Source organism: Amblyomma maculatum, chromosome 3 (assembly GCF_055883805.1).
Source record: "Amblyomma maculatum isolate TAMU_Amacu chromosome 3, ASM5588380v1, whole genome shotgun sequence".
NCBI lineage: Eukaryota > Metazoa > Arthropoda > Arachnida > Ixodida > Ixodidae > Amblyomma > Amblyomma maculatum.
In genome coordinates this window covers 196,936,931-196,958,846 of record NC_139346.1, presented here as the reverse complement: position 1 = coordinate 196,958,846, position 21,916 = coordinate 196,936,931, and the positions used below count along the sequence as shown (strand labels likewise).

Sequence of the window (21,916 nt, the reverse complement as noted above, 5' to 3'; positions counted from 1 at the left end):
TGACTCGTTCAGCGTCACCCATTACCATCGCCATCATTACTACTACTACTATTAATAATCTCCATCACCGCTGGCAGTTTACCTGCACGAAATGTACCCTGCAGCAGGCAGGTTAGCCGGTATAGTAAATAGGGTTGAGGCATTTTTGATAACATACATATAGCGTCGGCTTCGCGATGACGATGGGAAAGGGCGCTATCGCACAAAATCTGTTTCGTACGAGGTATGCTCAAGAAACCGTTTTTTCCTGAGCATAACGTTCCGATCACAGAAAAGCCAAGCACCATTTAAAAACTCGATGTTATTCGACACAAGTAGATCGAACCCCACTCGAGGTGCATTATGGTGCTGGCTTTGACTTTTGTGGGAGCTTGTGAGATTACACGCCTTATGGAAGAGGGCAAGTGAAGAGCGGGAGATAGAAAAAAAGAGGAAGAAAAGTAAGGGAGGGAAAGGACGGGTGGACGGTCGGATGGAAATAGGTGAAAACTTCACAAACGAGATAAGCCACCGCAGCTAACCTAAACTGAATGTTAATCACCGCTAGCATCGCATATAATTTGTCATTTTGCTCTGTTATCTAGTAATTTGAATTTCCCGAACACCGTACTCGTCTCACTCCAACATCCTACCTTACCCTCAACGCAGGGCTATAGTACTGCTGATTTCCTTTGAAGCCTGTATTGTGGCCTCCATCCGAGCATCTTGAATACAGAGATATTTCGCTCTTCGCTTCACAACTTGATGGCCAATGACAGAGAACTCCCTGGAATGTGTGAGGGGCCAAGACTTGAAGAACGCTGCCTATCGGACTCCCATGTTCAGCCTTTCTGAGAAAGACAATTCGTGGCTCAAGGAAAAGCTAGTTCGCGGCGGCGGATTCATACACGGGGCGTCCTCTCTCCTGACTGCAGTCGGCTATCGTCTTGGCCAGCGCTGCGCACAACTACAACGGTGGCCATACAATTACGACGCGGGCACGGCGCCAGCGTCACGGCGTGAGCCTACGGTAGCAATTTGCCTAATCGCTTTCAGCGCACCAGTCGCCCAGTCTGGCCAAGCGAGCGGCAGGCTAAGGGCAGGAGTGCATGCGTATTTTCTACGCGAGACTCGCAACGATGTCGCAGCGTTGGTCCGAGTAGCTCTTGTTATGCCAGTTCGTATGCCTGCCGGGCTGTGCCACGCGTGCCGAGGTGTCATTGAGGGCGGAATTAACTGCACGAGACGACGAAAGTTGAATGGCGGCAGGGACAGAACCCTCATTAGAGGCGCGGTAGGAGGGGCGAGACATGCGTAATGGCCCTCTATTTTGTATCCTCCATTCCCTCTCTGTACTTCTTCGTTTGTTTTTTGTTTACTCTCGATGTCACGGTGAAGTAGACATATACCTGTATACGATAACCTTAGATTTATAATGTGTCCTTCGTTTACTACTTACCCGATAAACTGACACTAAAAGGCGCGGTTGATTGTTCCAGGCAAATACCCTGTCGGAAAAGGCGACCTCGCTGGACTCGGTTTGCACCTGGGCACAGAACTAGAAATTGATAGTCATATTTAAGTAGTATGGGGTTAATATGACTGATGGGAAACAAAGGCAGAATGGTGCAGGTTCTTCATCATAGAACTGCAAGAAAATAAAATTGAGCTTTTCGCCTCTACGTCGTTACGACGGATATTGGCACCGTCGCCATCAAAGGCTGGTGTTTATTAAACGGCCTTTTAGTTAAAAAAAAAATGTTTTAAGTGGTTTACTTACGTGAAAATAAAACGTGCCAAATTGTTTGTTCTTCGCTATTTTATGTCTGTTTCATGCGTTTACCTTTTGAGGCTTTCAGCTTGAATGAAGGAAAAAAGAATGGAAAATGAAAATTCACATGGATAAAACATTCTTCATGAGAATATCGTTAAAAAAGAATCTTTATTGTACAACTACAGTACTGACAACGTCTCCGAGAATACAAATATCTGGGTCTCTGAATTACGAACACACTCTCGTGGAACAAACATGTAGATATTGTCACAGCTAATTGTCTCCTAAAACTATTTTTCCTATGACGCTCTCTAAAATTTGCTACACCTGCTGTGCGTTTTCTTGCCTACAATGCGATCATTCGCCCAACTTTAGGATATGCGATATCCATATGGGATTCTTTTACTAAAAGAAATATTATTAAACTAGAAGAAGTCCAAAAAAGAGCAGTAAGATTTATTTACTACTCCTGCAGCCACACATCGATCACTGAGCTCCTCATGCGAAGTGGGTTGCCGCCTGTCACACAAAGGAACAAAATATGCCGCTTAAAAATTTTCTCTCAGCTTATAAAGGGACGCTATAATATTGACACTTGGCGCATCCTCACATTTTCGGCTGGTTACGATACATGACAACGCCACTCGCTGACAATAACACCAATACTTACGAAAAAGAATTCCTTTAAATTTTCATTTTTTCTTAGAAGTATCAATAATGGAACAATTTACCTAACGACATTGTAACCCAAGGTTCACTGTGATTATTTGAATCTCATTTGTGTTTATGTAGCGATTGATCTTATTGTATTTATTTTTTCAGTCGTGGTTGTTCCTTTGTGTTGTGTCGCCAGCTGATGCTTGTGTTTGCACGTAGCGAGTGACCTCATGCGTCTTCCGTTATGTACCGCTGCATTTTGTATACTTAGTTTTTTTTAATTTCTGTCTGTATCCACCCTGCCAAGGTCTTGGAAACAAGACCGCGGTATTAATAAATAAATAAATAAATAAATAAATAAATAAATAAATAAATAAATAAATAAATAAATAAATAAATAAATAAATAAATAAATAAATAAATAAATAAATAAATAAATAAATAAATAAATAAATAAATAAATAAATAAATAAATAAATAAATAAATAAATAAATAAATAAATAAATAAATAAATAAATAAATAAATAAATAAATAAATAAATAAATAAATAAATAAATAAATAAATAAATAAATAAATAAATAAATAAATAAATAAATAAATAAATAAATAAATAAATAAATAAATAAATAAATAAATAAATAAATAAATAAATAAATAAATAAATAAATAAATAAATAAATAAATAAATAAATAAATAAATAAATAAATAAATTCATTCCTTGATTTTTAGGAATATATATGCGGTGAAAACGTGCACAATCTCCTTGTCCAAGCGTTGCACATCTCACGACCGCCACAGCTTACTTTTGCCGCGCAACTCAGTTATAACATATATATATATATATATATATATATATATATATATATATATATATATATATATATATATATATATATATATATTTCACGCAACCGGGACAACTTGTTTTTAAATATATTTCGCACCTCTTGCAGATCCCTAATTTCATCATATGCCAAATACAGCTCTGTGCAAATTGAGAGCAAGCAGTTTATCTCGCTGACTGCCATAGACGCGCCGTTTACCGCCATTAGCATCCTTCGAAATCTGCATAGTCGTATCGCAATATGCAGCTTCATGGTCGCTCATGACCAGCAACACAATTGTAGGTGGCGCCGCCTGTAGTGCATCACTGAATAGTAAATCTAAATAATTGGTTTCTCGTGTAGGCTCTAGAACTGAGCTATAGATGGAAAAGACCGCACTTTGTAAGAGTTTCTTTCGTGGACTGGCCGCAAGCACTAGAATTGGAATCCACTATAGATCAATCAACTTAAGGAATATCAATAATCTCCTAATTTTATTGCATGATCGGGGCTTACTGTTTCTATTGCTTTGCTAAGCTAACCTGTAAGGTTACCTGGTTACCTTGCTGCAAGCTATAAAATTTAACCCACTGTATAGTGTTCTGCTCTATAGAATCCCCGCCCACTACACTCTGAATGGTTTCCTAGATAACGTCTTCCCGGAACAGTTTCAATCCGTATGATAGCAAGCAAACGCCATAAGGAGTTTCTCATTGGCTGCAATGGCCAGCATCAAACCAATATTGCGAACAGGGAAGGAGGTCGGTAAGATTGTTAAAAAACTAGAAAATTCATTACTTTAATTTTTATACCCGTGCAATTTACGACAAGAAATGAAGAACCGGCTCTTCAGACGCACATCCCATTATTTACGTAAAGCGTAGCAAACTTCTGGCTCACATCTGTCAGTGCTCGATTAGCTTTAGTATAATCCTACACTTTTCCCATCGTACTCGCATTTTCTGAAAAGTAATCCGATATACTGATAACGCTGCCTGCTTGTGGACAACGTCTACCCGAAGTGGCGATGTCTTTTCCTTCACGTAAGTCGTTGTGCATTTCATTGGCGGGCTCCCATGGAAAACAGCCAAACGAAGACTTGTCGGCCGGTGGCGATGCAGCTTTAAATAATTTGTTCCACATTTCCGATTTCTCGAGAAGCACTACAGTGAAACCGAAATGAGTGCCTGCTCAGATTAAAAAAAAAAAAAAAAAAAAAAAAAAAAAAGAAAAGAAAAGAAAAACATCTGCGTGAGCGGTGCCCCCACGATCTTGTTGGTACAATGCCCCTAAATTAAAATACCCCCTTCCCTCCCCCACCCCCTCCTTTCCTCCAGAAAAAGGACAACTTAATGGCAGGAAAACCTGCTACGGATCGCAGATTGGAATCCGCCACAAAGTTTCCTGTTTTGGCATCTGTAGACCTCGGGCGGATAGTTGGAAGAGTATGCTATGCTTTGGACAGGCTACTGCTGAAGTATGTTTTTCGAGTTGTAATTCGGTTTCTCACTTGGTTGGTTCAGTTTATCCCATGGGCCCAAGCTATAGACTGTCAGTATTCAGTTGGACGCTTCACTTTCAAGGCTTGAATCCAACTGGCTTTCAGTGGCCGATTGGGCTTAATGCCTAATCTGAGTCAAATGCTATGGGCCGCCACACGGGTCCGTCGACAACGTGGAAAACATGCCTCGGCAGAAATGAATATCTTGTACCCAATTTCTCGGCCTTGTCAGGGCCGGAGCACATGGAAAAGGTGCTACCCAGTCCCTGACCAGCTTTATCAAAGATTTTTGCAATAGATAATCGGGATTGAATTCCGTTTGGTTTTTCGAAACCATGTATTAGAGATCAATCCGCTCAGTTGGTTTCATCGTTCAGATTCTTACTGCGGTCATAATTAAATAAAATGAGTATACGAGATGGGAAAGTGCCATTGGCTTCAGCATAAGGGTCCAGTAGAAGCTCGAAGGAAAATGCGTTTTGGCACTTCTGTGATGTGCCACGTCTTCTGGTTTCCAGTGATTCTGATATGTGCCGCGAAAGATTGAATCTGCCGGTTGTTTCCAGATAATCTGACGGTTTTTCGTTGAGCTTCTGGGAGCCCGCGGTTAGTCTTTTTATGCCTAAATGATTGAGGTATTCCTAATGAAACCTCAGAGCGAAATTTCGATTTCTTCCAAAACACAGTTCGGAATCCGATGATTCCCTCCGCGATTTTTTTTTCTTTCTTTTGACTGACAAGCTTTCACAAATACGTCAAAACGTGCGAGTGTCATTTCTGATGAACTCAGTGAAATATTCCAAAAGAAATGAAAAATTCATTTTCGTTATTTTAATCTTTGGTTGCTACATTTATAAAACTCAGTATGAAAACGCTATGGGCCCTTAACAAAACTTGTACCTTAGCTTGTACCATAACAAAACTTGTACCATAAAAATGACAGCTTCACCGGGCTGCTTGTAAAAGCCACCGTCACCCGTTGCAGGTTGCATAGTACCCGCCGTGAAAACAGTGACGCAGTATGAAGTCATACAGCTGTGTTGATGTCGGTAAACGGCCCCTGTCATGACGGGCATAACTCTGGTGTCTTGCATGGAGCGTAAGAGAAGACCCTCATGTCCCAAGTCGGTTTGGGGACAAATTCCATAAACCACTTCCCACTGCTCGCGTGAGAAAAAGGGGTCTTGCAACTTCTTCACATCCATGTCACCGTATCTCCTGTCGGCACTACATTGCACAGCGAACGAACGGTGGAGAGCAAGCGGACCCTCGAAGTGTGAGCAAGGCAATAACAACCTCGAAGACACTCCACTCGAAGCGATCGAGCGGGCTCCACATTATCGAGCCCCAACTGTGTTATAGAGTAACACACAGACGCGAATTCGCGTCATCGCCACGAGAGCTCCTCCAGCAGATCACACAAAGTCGCATCAATAAGGCACTGCTTCGTATCAGCACTAATCGTTCTGCGCTGCGTGAGGGAGCTTGCGACCGATTAACGTTGATAAGACGCCACGATTGGGGCATGCTGCCGACAAGTGTGTGGGCAAACAAGGTCGCCAAGACGGGATTGCCTATCGCGTTAATTGTGGATAGGATTCCCCAAGCATTTGCACCTGTTCGCACGACTTAGTAAAGGATTCCAGCGGCATTTTAAAAGGAGATAGGGAATGCACTTTTTCTTGAACTTCCGTTGAACTTCCGTTGAACTTCCGTTGAACTTTGCATTTCCTTGAGGGACCGCTTCTACACAAGACAGTCATTTTAATCGCTTAGTGAGCGAAGTGCTTTGAAGACGTATTCCACGGTGCGGATCTGGTTACAAGCGGGACAGGAATGGTTATCGTTCGATTAAACACTAATATGCGCTGCTAAAGCTTTCACAACCTGCCCAACATTCGTTATAAAAATAAAAGTAAATGGCTGCCCCTGTCGCAAGCAGCGAACCCGGAACCACCACCACGTGACGGCAACCGTGCTAGTAAATAGCAGATGGCGCGGCGAGGCCGAATCGATCGCCAACGAGAATCGGCGACCACTTGCTGTAAGCAGTCGATAGATTTGTCCTCGGCGCGCCGCCTGCCAGTCATCCACCCCGAGTAACTCAATCGGTGGAGCTGTTGCCCCATAGTCAGACTGTCATCGCGGATTTGATACCCCGATGAAAGAGTCACCTTTTATCAATTTGTAGACACGAGACAGCTGCTTGCTGCTTGTCTTTGAGCACAACGCTAGTCAGGTAGACGTTAGCGGAAACGACCACCTCATTTTATACCTACTATAATGCAGTCATGATCTCGCCACATTCCACGGCAAGTCAAGAGTGGTTCCGGATTTCTACAGGAATGTTCCTTCATCTGCTGAGTCCTGAGTGCGTTCTGCGTTTCCCCTTGGCCTGGTATACATTAGTAGTACAGGCAGGGACAGCGTTATGTATTTTTTTAACGCCACAATACGTTTTGTACAATTCTCCTGTGTATCTGTGCGATAAAAATAGCAAATATTAATGTTTCTTACCGTGAACTAGTACTTGTTACATTGCCTTCCTGTGTGGCAGTGATATGCAGCCTAACTTTGGCTACATCTCCAAAATGACAACGTCCATGGGCTTTCCGAATTGATGTGTTTCTTCTAAACTGACTTTCAATTCAGGAATGCGGAGGGCGCCGCCGAGGTAGATTCATTCGACTGGGTTCAAGAGCAGTACTTAACGGCAGCAAACGTGTCGACCTCTGCAAAAAGGTGCACCAAGGGTCCCTCAAGTGACCTTACAGAAAACCTTGACGCTACCGCGTCATAACTTTAAAGTAGACTTAAGTGTTCCTCAAGGAGAAGGAGGAAGATGAGGAGGAGGAAAGGCAGGGCGGTTAACCGGTAAAAGAAATCGGTTTGCTACCCTGCACTGGGGGAACGGGGTGAGTGAATACAAAAGTGATGGGTAAGAGAGGGAGGGGTGAAGTCAGCATAGTCACATCAAAGCCATATCACGTCACATCACATGACGTCACGTAATAGCAAAATCACAGCCTATTGATCATGTCCGTGGTTTTCATGAAGCGGAGCAGTGCCTGGAAGGACTTCACCGCCGACGATTGTCGCGTCCAATGACCTATAATCTTGATTTCAGTCAATGGGCGTCCATCTAGACGGTCCATGCGCACGGCAGAGGCACTGTTTTTCCGCACTGTAGTGTCCCTTAAAGCTATTCGTTAATGACATGCGTTCACCAGGCAGCAATGCTTCACCTGAAATTCTTTCGAACGAAATGCGATTGCTCAGATATTCATTGCGATGCGCTCGCTTAGTTTATCGAGCTTTTGCCCTTCTTAAGTGGTAGCATTACAACTGACCCGTTTAGTCGGAGGCATGCAATCATCGAGTGTCTGAAATGTCGGCCGCTCGCAAGCCGGCAGCAAGTTCAAAATTTGAAGAAATGCCTTTTTAAGCTAGTTAAGGGGCACGTCTGTAAGTTCAAGAAAATCAAAGATTTCAGGACAGGTACCATCTAAATACTTGGAAGTCGCTTAAACTTCGGCTTAACGATGAAGCGCTACAGCGCCTTTTCCTTCCTTTTCTCTTTTACTGTGCGCCATTGCAGCATTCATACATATGTTCTGGCGTCACACACACTGCAACGCATTTTCTAGGCTCTTTTCTAACGCGCGTGGACCAGCAAGCCTTTGTGGCCTATCTGTAGCGCGCTCGTTAGGCACGCAGAAAGTTTCAGGTTTGGTCCCCGACACCAGATATTGCGTTAATTTCTTTAAGAGTTATGTTTACCCGTTATAGGAAGTTCCTAGGAACCTCCTCTCCAATTTGACTTCATTTGAACTTCCCTGACCTTCAAACTCTATTTTTAGAGTCTCGAACACTTATTGCCGATTGACGCCGCCGGATTTTCTGCTCCACGAGCTCCTTAGCGCTTCAACGTTAAGGCACCAGTACAAGCCCGACTTCCACTTGAGTGTTTAGTTTTCGATATTCAAAGCAGACAAGACGCCTCGGAACGCGCTTTAGAACCGCTACTGGCGGACGACAGGTCCGGTGCGAGAACAAGGTCCGTATCGAATGCCGAATTTGCGTAGTTTTCAGAAGGCTCGTTTTCTCCCTGACCTCCAGTCATCTCTTCAGTGGAAACACGAGAGTCGGAAATGGAGCTGACATCCGGTTCCGGTGTTTCAATCAATCAGATGACTTGAGGTCAAGGAGTTAACGACACTTCTAAAAACCGCGCTAACTTGGAATACGGACGCAGCTTTCATGTTTCCATTCATGCTGCTTTTGCCTGAACAGTCACATGTGTTTTCGGAACTGGAGAAAACAAAACTTTCTTACTGCCTCACACTTTCAAGTGTTGAGTGTGTGAGTTGCACTCCATGAATTTGAGTTCGTGGCTCGGACTCCCTATACTTTCTCGTGGTTTCGCTTTCCGGTGAAGAACAAGCTGCAGTTTGCGACACGAGCCCACGCGTCTTCGCGCAGCATTATGCCTTCCTGAGCGAGACAAAGCACGTATACACCACTTGAGGACGACGCAGTTGAAGTACTTACGCTTATCGCTCCGTGCGTGATGCCTTCGCCAGCTGACGCTCCGGGACTCTTCCTTATCAAAAGGGGTCCCATTTCTCGTACACGTCTACCTTCTTTATGCGCGTCCGCTCAGAGAGACGCTGTCTGACACTGCGAGTACATTTATTCGAAGCGGCGCATAGCTGCCGTTCTTTGGCGGTAAAGAGCTCGTTGCGGCAGTTCTTCCAACGTTGTTTTCTGGGGCAAATATTATGGGCGTAATATTGCACAAGTGCGCGACTTACTGGGTTCGAATTTGCTTGGAATCTATAGTATAGGACTGGTCACAGCTTTCTCCAGTAATATTGGTTGGGAGTCGAACTGTCATCCATCACATTCAATTACGTTTATGTAAGAGAGTCACAATACGAGTGCCTGTGATTCTGCGTAATCGAAGCGGTTATGTTGTTGCGTTTTCACGCGTAATCAGCAATTAAGTTGCCTCCTGTGGCGGTAAGTTCTTACTTGCTGTGACCTCCTCTTTTCATACTATAAGGTTTACATCTGACACTGTTAGGTCACGTGCATGACGCAAAAACAGAGAGAGAGAGAGAGAGAGAGAGAGAGAGAGAGAGAGAGAGAGAGAGAGAGAGACTCTTTAATTTAAAACTGAGAATTTATATAGCCGGTTTTTCGAATTCGCTGACATGCTACTCCGCGTAAGAAGGGAATTGGGGAGAGAAAGACGGGAAGACGCTGGATGACTCCAGTGCTGGCGGTTGCGTTCGCGTTGCACTTTGTATTGTCCGCGCAACAACCAAAGCGAAAAAAAAAAGAAAAAGAAGAAAAAAAGCTTAAACCAGGGCACAACCGCCAGCACTGGAGTTTACCAGCGTTTGCTCTGTTCCACTATGCTGTTTTCTTAAAAGCAGTCGCTGACCCCATTTTTGGTTGTTACTCAGAATTTGTAGCCTTTTTATCGCGACTAAGACACTGAACACTCGCGCGCATTAGTACAGACCGATGTCCTAGCCGTCGTATTACACGCAGAAGCCAACACAATTAAATGCTTGTTCAGTGGTCTCAGTTGGCCACTGCGCTTATCCGAAGACGCTCCTGACGAATTACTATAGGTAGTTATCGGTGTATAACTGAACTTCTCAAGTGAACAAGAATCACGTACTGTCGAAATTGGGCACTATGACCGTTGCATATTGGTGATTTAGTTAACTCATACAGGAATAGTATGGTTTGGTTGTTCCAACCGCTGGTGCTCCATTAACGCGCACCAAGATCTGGGCACGCGTGCGATCCTGCATTGCTGAAGCCTTATGCTCGCCAGCATTTTAGCCTCAACTACGTTGATTTTGCGTCACTTCAAATCACGCAATCGTATGCATACCATAAGTATTTATGACAGCCGTAGGCGCTCGAGTGCAGTCATAAGTTACATTATGATTTGGTTTGGTTTGTGGGGTTTAACGTCCCAAAGCGACTCAGACTATGAGAGACGCCGTAGTGGAGGACTCCGGAAATTTCGACCACCTGGGGTTCTTTAACGTGCACTGACATCGCACAGCACACGGGCGCATTGCTTTTCGCCTCCATCGAAAAGCGGCCGCCGAGGCCGGGATTCGATCCTGCGTCCTTGGGAACAGTAGTCAAGCGCCGTAACCACTGCGCCACCCCGGCGGGGATAAGTTACATTATGAACACACTCACACACCTAAATATTGGTTATGCATATCACTTTCAAATACCCGGGAATGCTCAGCTAGCACTTTATTCACCTTCGTTTGAAAGAGGCACAGAGGTCGTTACCGTTTCCATGTCGTAATAATGCCTCTCGTTCGACCTGCAGAGGCAGACACAGATAACGCGCAGTGTTTCCAATGTCTGCGGGGTTCTACGATAGCAAAGTAAAGAGAGAGAACGCCTAATTGAATACGTTATGCCCAAAGTGCAACGCAACCTGGTTTGGTGATAGCTGATGGTACGTAAGAGAAGATAACCTTATTCGCCCAGAAAGAGCGACGTCGCTCTGTGGACATGCACGGTCAAGACCGCGGAAAGTCGTTGACCTTAACTGTGACAGGTACTCAAACTGGTCTGGATCGGGCTCACGGTGGGGTCTTTCTTGTCCCTCTTGGCCGTGCACTTTAGCGAATAAGAAAAAGAAAGTTTGAAGGCTTGCATGCATTTTTCCAGGGCATTTCAGCGAGTGAAGGACAGAGCACGAGCAAGGAAAATTTTAAAGGCCTTTATTATCAATTTTATAAAAACGGCGAGAAACGTGTAAGCATTGCCTGAAAACGTTTTTGTTAATATAAAAGACGTTCCTAAATATCAGCATGACACACGCGCCCACGTGATTCGGTGGAGAGATTAGTCATTTTTCAGGTGTGTACTATACGTTATTTATCACTGTTGTTTTCGTGCAGTCTAATTATTTATTTCTAGAATCGGTTATTCTTACTTGGTGAACAAGTTATTTCTGCATATTGATCGTGTTCATTTTTTATGCTTTCATGCCAAAAATGTTTCGTTTCTTGCATTTTGTGCCTGAGGATTTCGAAAGTAGTCAAGCTGAATTGCCAGCTTTTTTCCACCACTCCCTCCTTTCATAAGCGAAATAAAAGATATCTTCTTGGTTCCATCTATTGTTATTCTCTTCCTGTTTCGGTCTGGTCGTATGTGTATTTTTTATTGCGATCAAGGTTTGCGATTCACCAGAAAAAGGAAGGTCTGAGCATAAAATAATTTTGCAGATTTTTTTTTTTAATTTCCATGCCTCTCAGGCGGAATAAGTCTTCGCACTTGCGCGTTATTTGTGCTTCATTTCAGTAAACAACTAGTTACAGTTGGCGGCTCTGCGTGTTTTTCTGAGTATGTCCTAGTTCAATTACAAGCTGCATTAAACAAAATAATGTTTAATTTGAGCCTCTTTTTTTTTAATTCGTATTGATGACATACTTGGAATATCATCACACATATGTGGATAGAGGATAAGAGGGACAGTGCCGCAGGAACTGATCAGCTACTTTTTTTGTTTTGTTTTTAAGCTGCTGCTCGGACAGCACTTGCGGATGCGCCCCTCTTCAGTCTGTGCGTGTGTTGCTGTTTCCAAGTTATTTTGGCGGCTCCTTCGCCCGACACGGTTGGGCTCCGAGCTCACGACGTCGAAGCTAGTATATAGGCATTTGTTTGATTCGCGCTGGTTTTCGCATTCGTCCACAGTGGATACACTGCACATCGTGTGAGCAGCGCCTTCGGAAGGCTTCGAGAAACTGCGCTTTAGCCCAGACGCAAGTGGTTACAGAAGTTGTCACAATGTGGAAGTTCTCAAAACTCTCCGCTATCATCTTTGCTTGGATAAGCTGCGTGCATTGTGCAAACTGTGGATTGTAGAGTGTGGCAAATTATATAAACTGCAGTATTGTGATCCTGTCCGCCAGAGCAATAGTACTGTGTGGGTCAGAGGAGCCGTATCACATTACGTAACACTTCACAATGTTGTTATCATCGTATGCCAATGTTACAAGGAAAAAATTGTCAGTGGCTTAGCTTAGTTAAGCCTGGTAATTGCGAAAGCAATAGCTATGGCTACGCCTAGGTTCAGCTGGTGGTGTAGCTGGTTGTGGTGCTTGTGGTTATGCTTATGGTTATGCAGTGATTCACTCTGGCCACGGCATATGGTTCGAGTATTGTTTATTGCGGGGTGCTACCTGGTTATTCTATGTATAACTAGTAGCGAGGCAAGGAGTGCCGTGGCTGGGTGAGGTTAAGGCAGAATGTACAACTGCCGCTCCGGCACCGGCTGCAACGGCATTCTTTACGCCAGCAGAAATGAAAGCATCCCTGGAGACTGCGTTGGTTCCACTTGCCGCTAGGCCACCTCCTATAGTATCCAACGTTGCACCCCCGGTGGTAGCTGCGGTAGGAGCGGGAGTTAGGCCGCGGTTGGTAGCTACTGCCTCGCGAGTTGACGGCGCGAGCTGGGGGCACTGTTTTTGCGGTAGATGGGATGACGTCACTCCGGCTGTAGCGCTCCCTCACGGAGGGAGCGGGAGTTAGGCCGCGGTTGGTAGCTACCGCCTCGCAAGTTGACGGCGCGAGTTGGGGCCCCTGTTTTTGTAGCAGATGGGATGACGTCACTCCGGCTGTAGCGCTCCCTCACAGAGGGAGCGGGAATTAGGCCGCGTTTGGTAGATATCGCCTCGCGAGTTGACGGCGCGAGTTGGGGCCCCTGTTTTTGCGCAGCTGTGCTTGGCGGCGTGCCAAATGTCACGCTAAAGGTCAATGGTAGCTACCGCCTCGCTACGCGAAGGGCTGAAAATTGAAAGTAGTATTGCTTTCGCAATAAAATTCAAGGCGGTGCCGGCACTAAAGTCTCCTTACGTGCGGTAATGCAAAACCATTTCCCTTCCTGCTGCTGAATTTGTTACTGCATGCTTTTTCTTTACTCATTTGCCATTCCAACGCGAGTTTACGCTCTAATTTCGGTTCTACCATATGGTACATCCAACAATACGGGAATCGTTGCTGGAACGTTTAGTAAGGTCACATGCCACTGATTCCTGTAATTCTCAATTAATTGGTTGTAATTACATAATCAATTTTATTCTAAATTCAGTTCCGTCTATACTCAATCAATTATTGCGTAATTAGTCAGTTAACGAATTAAATCTTGACGAATCAATTTGCTTTTCATTTCGTTCGATAAATTTTTATTTATTATTTTAACAATTAATGTTATTTTAATTTATTTGTTACAATTAATTATTTAATTCATTTAATTACGTTTATAATTGCCAAGACCACTTCAATAATTAATTTTGTAATAGACGATTGACAGAGGGACGCTGTGGTGGCACGCTCTGTCCACAGCTCCTGGTGATAGGTCCCGTACACGGCACTCATGAAGCAAAATATGCTTTCGCATATATTCTCGTGCATATATGAGTCAACAGCATATGTACAGATCTAAATGGAGCGCCCACTGCGGCCAAAGATATTGGTGGCGCCGACTTCTTCTAGACTGTGCCGTTCGCTTTACCAAAATGCCTTCCATTATAGCTGTGAATTTTGAAACACTACATTTGCAAGCAAGTGTGCGGCCCTTGGCATTATGTTGGGCTTCACGAGAGGCCTCCACCTTCAATTAATAATGCCCCTTAAAGTAGAAATAAAAGTTGATTCTGGATTTTAGTTAACAAATTATAAAACCGTCAAGGCCTATCACGTACGTTGTGTCCGCCTTGCAATAAAACCCATTTGCACAGACCGCGCAGAGTATCTTTAGTAATTTCTAAAATACATGTTTAAAGTTGTTAAAAATCGCCTGGTACAGTTGTACGCCTGCTTTGGATTCTTTCGCACGTAGAAAAAGCAAGAAATGAACCCAGATGTTGTGCACGCCTCCTGCATCGTCAAAAATGCAGTATATATGTAGGAAAGCCGCTCTCCACAATGCAGCAAAACAAAGTCTATTTTCTAGGTGGGAGCCTGCGCATTGAGAAGTCTCATCAAACTCCTCTGTCGTTTCGTGTTTTCAAGCGAAATGTCATTTTTGATTAAGTGTAAAAACGTGATTTCTTTGGAGAACATGCAGCAGTACAGCGCTGTTTGTTTTCGTCTGTACTGCTGCTGTGTAGCGTTGCTCCAGCATAGTCAATAGAAATTATTCCGGGCGTTTCCGCGTTAGCATAGAGCGAACTGTTCAGGTAACCCCTCCAGAAGTGTACTAAAGATGAAATAATTTTGGCACCCCATAAAAAGCTGCTAGTTTCCGAGCCTTCTAAAGACTAAGCAAGTGAGGCATATTCTCTATTCACTTGGCTTATATTTTGCAAAAAATCAAGCGCCTCAGCCCAGGAGCTGTCCACAGAACACTACGCGGTGTCTGATAAGCACCGCGCCCTTACTCAGAAGCACGAACTCGCAAAACTACATAAACGATACAAAGTCTTAGCGTACACTTTACTACCAGCAACTTGTCCTGGTTTCCCGAAAATCACTACTCTCTCTCTTCACTGACGTCGGTAGTCACTGCAGTGAAAAATGCTGCAAAGTAACAGTAGACACGTCGAGCAGACCAACTCATAAGCGAGGTCATTGACGAATATGAGGTGCGAGTATCAAATTACGTTGATATCATACACAGAGGAACAGAAATGTTTAGCATTTACCCCTATTACTAGACTTGTTGCCAGGTGAAGACAGTTCACCTCTCAATGTACCTGCATTACGGATTCACGATCGAGAATTAAGCCTGCAGTAGATGCCAACATACTTCCCCCTACTCTCCAGCAGCCGATCAAGTGGGTACACCTTGAAAGGAAATAGCTAACCCGCTAGCTTGCTCTAGCACAGACAGGCCTTTTTACTTGCCAATGGAACCCTACGAACATGACAAGAAACGCAATCGATTCAAAGGATTGAAAGTGCCAATTGCCCATTTGTCGTTCCTGAACAAATCACGCACCATCGACCACCGATAGCTACTGCGACAGCCAAAACGCACGCACACCCTCAACCCACTCTGTGTATGATTACGCCAGAACCCAACCTTTGATTGTTTAAGTTTACGCTCAGTATTCCTCTGTCTCACATGTGTTATTATGGCAGAGCCCCAATGACAAAACTCGCATTGTGAAAATCAAGGCTCAAGAAGGCTTATTCAAATACAGCAAGAAAAACGAAATAGCGGTTGCATCGAGAGTAAGCAGAAGGACAATCCTTGACCCTCACTTGGTCTTTCGCAATGCCTTTAATTTCTTCTAAAGTTTACTCTTCTCTAAGAAATAAAATTAGTTCCCACACCATACCCCTACCGGCAGACGAAACTAGTGGACTGCCGCGCCAAACGGCCCAGAGCTCAAGCCGTTGTCACTTGACCGGCATAGATTGCCTTCGAGTCCCTTCGGAAGCTCTACGAAGTGTATTCTTCTGTTTACTTCTTCAGCCAGACTCTCCCGCATCGAGTGTTTGTCTCTGATAAGACGAACCTTTTACGGTTCGCGTACACTCTGCCGCACTCACGCACAAAAGGAAGCGCCCGTTTCGTCCCCGATGGTCCATTAAGCAAAGTCTCCCGTTTCCTGTTGTCTCCTTGTCGCTAAAGGTAGACTGTCGACTGCCGTGCGCGCGCGGCTTCACTACGCTGACTTACTGAGCGCGCCTGTGGGGAGCAAAATAATAATAATAACAATAAAGAAAGGTCTGAAATTGTTTGCCCTTCTTTCTTAGACGGTGCGTGTGCGGTCGATAACGGGCGGGAAGTCTTAAAGGTTTGCATCGAGGAGGTGCGAAAAGAGGACTGAGAAAGAAGGGTCCATTTCTTTTCTCCCTCTCCCAAACAGCGTTTCACTTTGCGCCCTCTCGAGATAGCGACGACTCTTTACGTGTTTTCCCAAGTGCATCCGTATCGGTTAAACTCTGCGATTATAGACATTTCCGAAATCTGACCCCAGAGATGTCGTCATGCTTGTTACGCGCGGCGTGCACTCGTGAGAAGCGACGAAGGCTCAGATGTGAGTCATTTTCCCAGTTGTTTTCCTTTACTGCTGTTCAAATGACGTCGACGCCAACGAAATGGCGAAAACAGAAATCTGCACAACGCGGCAGCCGACGTTCCGTAACACAGTCCGCAGTGATGTCGCAGGGCAAGGAAGGAATTCTGCCAATCAGAGCTGCGGACCGCCAGATCTTCACGGCGGGGCCTATACTTTCGCTACGCACCGACCGTAAATTGCCTAGCAAGGTTGGAGGATTTAGATATCTGTAAAATGTTTTGAAACTTATGTGAACAGTGATCCCTTGTGGAACAAGTGCATATCGTATACATTGTGAACGGTGGCGTAGCCAGAAATATTTTTCGATGAGTGTTTTACGCCGTCAGTCGAAAAAAAAAAAAAAAAACAATGGACGATAAAAAGCCCTAGAGGAGGGGAGGGGGGGATAGGGGGGTTGGGCGCAGCGCTCAGAAAATTTCGGGCGGTGTTATGACACCGATGTAGTTCTCGTAAAGAAGAGGACTATTCCTTTCAATAAATTATCAAATAAGAAGTGAGTCCGACCATTTGAAGCGCGTTTATCGAATTCCCCTTACTGGGATTATCACGCACACTTAGAGTTAGAAGGAAATATTTGAGGAGGGCGAAAGACGGTCAAATTTTTACACTCAAGCCAAACTCGTTGCTACAGTGCACCAATAATACATATGCATTATAGGACTTTCATAGTATATTCCAATTACCTGCGAACAAAATGCCGAGTGTCTGCTCTTAGTTGGCTCTAGAATTAAAAAAAAACAACAACATTTCATTAGGTAGCTCATTAAATATTCTTAAATGAACATTGAATAAATATATTGTTAACTGGTGAATAATAGTACGACAGCTACGAAAATTTTCTAGAAGTTTACTCACAATGACGTCCTGGTAATCTCCCAAGACTACCCCAGTGAACGTCCTCCGATTCTGTTTGTTTCGCGATATGAGTCAATATACTGGCACTGTTTCCGGTAGTTCCCACATCTGGAAGCAAAAATGACAAATACACATATGAATATGCATAGTCCTGCCTGAACTGGATAACAGCGTTACCACGCAATGCTAACATAAGAGTTCTCAACGTGCTCGAAATGTGGAAAAAGTCTGCTCTCAACAGTCTCTGGAGTACATAGTGCATCGACTTCCAAATAGCAATCATGCGCAAGCAGGTGCACATTGGATATCTGTGCGGGTGCGGAAAATATTACCAAAATAGCTGGCTTCATTATATAACCACACTTACTCGTGCAGATTTGAGACATGAGCTTTACTGATTACAAAACTTCACGCTTATTTCCCATTTACGAGCTTACCCGTTCAGAAATGTGCCTCTGCAATTATCTCTGTAGCTTGTCTGAACTCACTGCAGGGAAGAATGAACCGTATGGCGGTGTGTTCGTAGATTTTCCAGTGTTTCGTTCAATCATGAAGGAAGACAAGCTGAAACTTCCCGTTTTAGGTAAAGACAGCGGAGTCTATATTTAGCTTGCATAAGTGAAATGAGAGCTACTGCGTCAGGTGTTTACCAGCCCGGCCCATTTCGTTGAAGTTTCTGCATTCTTGGCTACGATGACCAAATTTATTACTTGACTTGTCCTTTCTGATTTTTTCTTTTATAGATTCTGCCACCGAAAAAAATTGCTCAAACCAGATGGCAGAAATTATCTGCCATGCTATGACAACTGATGATCTGTAAGGTGATCATAGCGGCAGTTAAAACCATATCTGGTATAAACTGGCGGGCACTTAGATATACACCGGCGCACCTAGACCCTAACCAGTGCACGTGGTTTGAGACTTTGCTGAGGACGTTTACTCCCTTGTGCACCTGTTTTCGTGTGGCTAGTGGGCTCTGAAAGAAAGCGACAGGAGCTAACCAAAGAAAAAAAAAAGAGCTATTTGCCCCCCCCCCCCCCCCCCCAAAAAAAAAAAAAAAAAGCTATTTGGCAACGCGTCAAGTTCACGCCCACGTCAACTTGTTTGCGGCGTTGCGTGTTTCTTGGCTATCTTTTTACTTCGTGTCTCCGTATTCTAATGTATCAAACGAGGTATGAACACGTGCGCCGGGCTGCGGATGTGGTAGATTGATATAAGCGCTTGATCTTTCGAGGTTCCGCGTTACGCCGACACGCGCGCTTACGTCAGTGATATGGAAGCGGCTGCCTTGACCTTGTCTGACTCGTATGCATGTATGCTTGGGTGTTCAAGTACGTTAATAAACCAGCGGTGGGGAGGGGGGCGGGGATGTGGGGAGCTGAATTGAACATCGGACACGAAGAAATGTGCGCTTTGCCAAAACTCCCTGATTTGAGGAGGGCCCAACAGAGGGTGCGTATTAAAAAAGCTCGATTTTTGTTTTCTCCGAAACTCGATTTCAAAGAGCATTCAATAAGATGCAGCGCAAGTTTCACGTGGCCACGGGCGTACAACGGCAGTGGTCGCTCCGCTTTGTTTTATTAAATATTCACCTTAAATCTATCTTAATCTCAAATCATTATTAAATCTCTCTTCACCGAAACTGACACGTTGATATCTGCTAGTTAACAGTGCATTCTTAAAAAAAAAAATGAATCTGCAAGTGCAAAAACAACAGCTACGTCAACAGCTGCAGATATTCTGGTCAATTTATTTTATTATGGCATGTGCTGGTGGCAATAATCTTTTACTTCTTTTACTAGTCGCCCACGTCGTATTAGGTAACTTTCTCCATTGCATCGGATCGCATGCAGTTCGAAAGAATCATTGCATGTGGTATTTTTTTAATGACAAGTCTATTCTTCCTCGACTACGCAGGACCCTTCATGATGGCGTACCTGACCCTGCTGGTGGTGTGCGGAATGCCCATGATCTGCATCGAGATGGCCGCTGGCCGGGTGACGCAATCGGGACCCATCGCAGCCATCGCCAAGCTCTGTCCCCTAATGAAAGGTATACGCCACGCACGCCTGCACTTCGCCATATGGCTGAGACACCTTGTTGCGTCCTGAACATCGGTAACAGGGTCGATGCTTACATTTTGATGAAATTTAAGTGCAAAAAAAAAAAAAAAAAAAACTGTCCTGCCCTAGGTGCCGCGATCTTCTACATCTATATCTGCGGACAGTAGCATAGTGATCGCGCATTGGTAAGAGGTGTGGAACCAAAGGTATGACGTCTCTCCTGCAGCAACTCTCCCAACCATACCGCCGTCCCGCGAGACCCACGCGTGTGTGAGGCCTACATGTCTCTAAAATTTGTTCTCCGGGTCATTTCTCCTCTTTACGCTGGAGGGTTTGTAAGGGACCTGAGTGCCGCCGTCGCCTCGTGCTCAGCAAGACACCAGGCACCTTCGCGAAGGTCTTCGTTCGCAGCTCCCTCACTGCCGCCCTATACTTGTGCAGTACATTCGCGTTGTCAGTAAAACTTCGGAGTATAGTACTTGCATTTTCGTTCAGGAGGAAATTCGACACTATCTTCGACGTTTCATAAGCATAAACCCCTCTATTGCGCCCGGTTGCAGGACAGCGGAATAGTGGGGGATATGGAAATAGTAGAGTTGGGGCTATATTTATCGCATGCCGTCAATGTCGTCGCATCGGCGAGCACTGTAGATTGCACGAGATAGCTGTAATGGCGCAGTTGATGGTATTATTGCATTCATACATCGGACGCAAAAAAAAAATCAATTTTAAAGCTCCTCGTGTCTGGATTTTGATTCAAATTTAGGGGCCCCAAGAGGTCGCGAGTGATGCAGGGTAGAAAGCCCGGTGCAGCCATGCACTGCCCATTCTCGCCGGATCTCGGCGGCAGCGCTTCATGAAACCCGCTGACTACACGTTTTTGTGTTCCCTCTATGTGTAAACTATTCCGTACATGTTCTTTTGTTGAAACCGCTCTATGAGCACTGCTGAACGCATCGCCTTGTCCGCCTTCCCCTCTCGAGCTTTGTGGCGGCCATTTTGCGGTGCGTGTAGCACGGCAAAAGGGTGCAAGGATATCTAATCACGTTGTCACCGCCTGTGCCTGTCTGCACTGTTGATGCTGTGCTATGCACCACAAAATGCAACCGCGAAGTAACTTTAATACCTTTTATACTAACTTTCATACACCGTCACCCATCCAGCCACGTTCAGAAACCTTCGAAACCGCAGACTCGTGTGAAAGCAAATTCAAATATTCGAACTGGTCGTCAAACTGCTGAAGCTGTGTAAGGAGGCGCAAACAGCAGACAGCCTATAATTAGTGCATACGCTTGCGTACGAATCACACTGAGCGTATGTGAAATGCTCAATGCGAAAGCATTTCTTGTCTCATGACTGGTGTGGACAGGAATTGTAGACAGAGTGGGTCGGCAGAGCACGTCCGCACGAACTGTCAATAAGACTGAGAAGAAATTATACCTGTGATTACGATACTCTCTCATGCGAAACTAGAACGCAGTTATTTAAGCGCTTTTGAGATATATTGAGGCAAATGAACTTGGGAGATGCTTGTACCCATGTACGTAGTAAATCAGAAGGCTTAAGTGCACCCCTATAATTTTTTTATTCTTTTGCTGGGTTACGTGTAGTTAAGGAAGTTATCTCCCCAGGAACGCTTTTGAGTTTTATTGACCCCTAAAAACATCGCACACATTCTCAGTGACAGGTGCGGGCAGGAGGCGAAAAAAAGTAAGAAATACGTCGCATGGACATCCCATGCAAAAATGTCTTCGTGCACGGTACGTATTCCAAATGAATAATAAAAAAAAGTCGGGGCTATATTCTACACAGTGCATAAAATTTTCATCAAAATATGTTTATTGCAGCTGAAGATTAGAGTAATTAAGCAGGTTGGCGCATTTTCAACGAATAAAGCAGGTTACGTTCTCAATTGATAGTGCATACCGCATATAACAGATGCTAACTCTCTTTTATATAAGCAGTCAACTTTGTAACGTTTCGTAACGTAAATAAAGAACACGTGCAATTGCTGTAAGCTGTCAGCTAGTTTAAGAACAATCTTTTCTTCAACTCTTAGGGCACAATTATTTAACAGAGTAAAATAAATAGGAAAATTTACTAAGCATCTGCATAAACATATGCCAAGTGAACTTTCCATCATGGACAACTCGCAGTAATTAAGGGACAAACTCAA

General features: G+C 44.3%; 1 protein-coding gene across 1 annotated transcript in view; it reads left to right on the top strand.

Moving 5' to 3' along the window:
• The window catches only part of LOC146197364 (sodium- and chloride-dependent GABA transporter 1-like), a 71,586-nt gene that overhangs the window by 16,052 nt on the left and 33,618 nt on the right, over window positions 1-21,916 (top strand). The window contains exon 2 of the mRNA XM_084599175.1: window positions 19,595-19,729. Within this exon, the coding sequence (XP_084455301.1) occupies window positions 19,595-19,729 (135 nt within the window). The remainder of the gene's footprint in view (window positions 1-19,594; window positions 19,730-21,916) is intronic.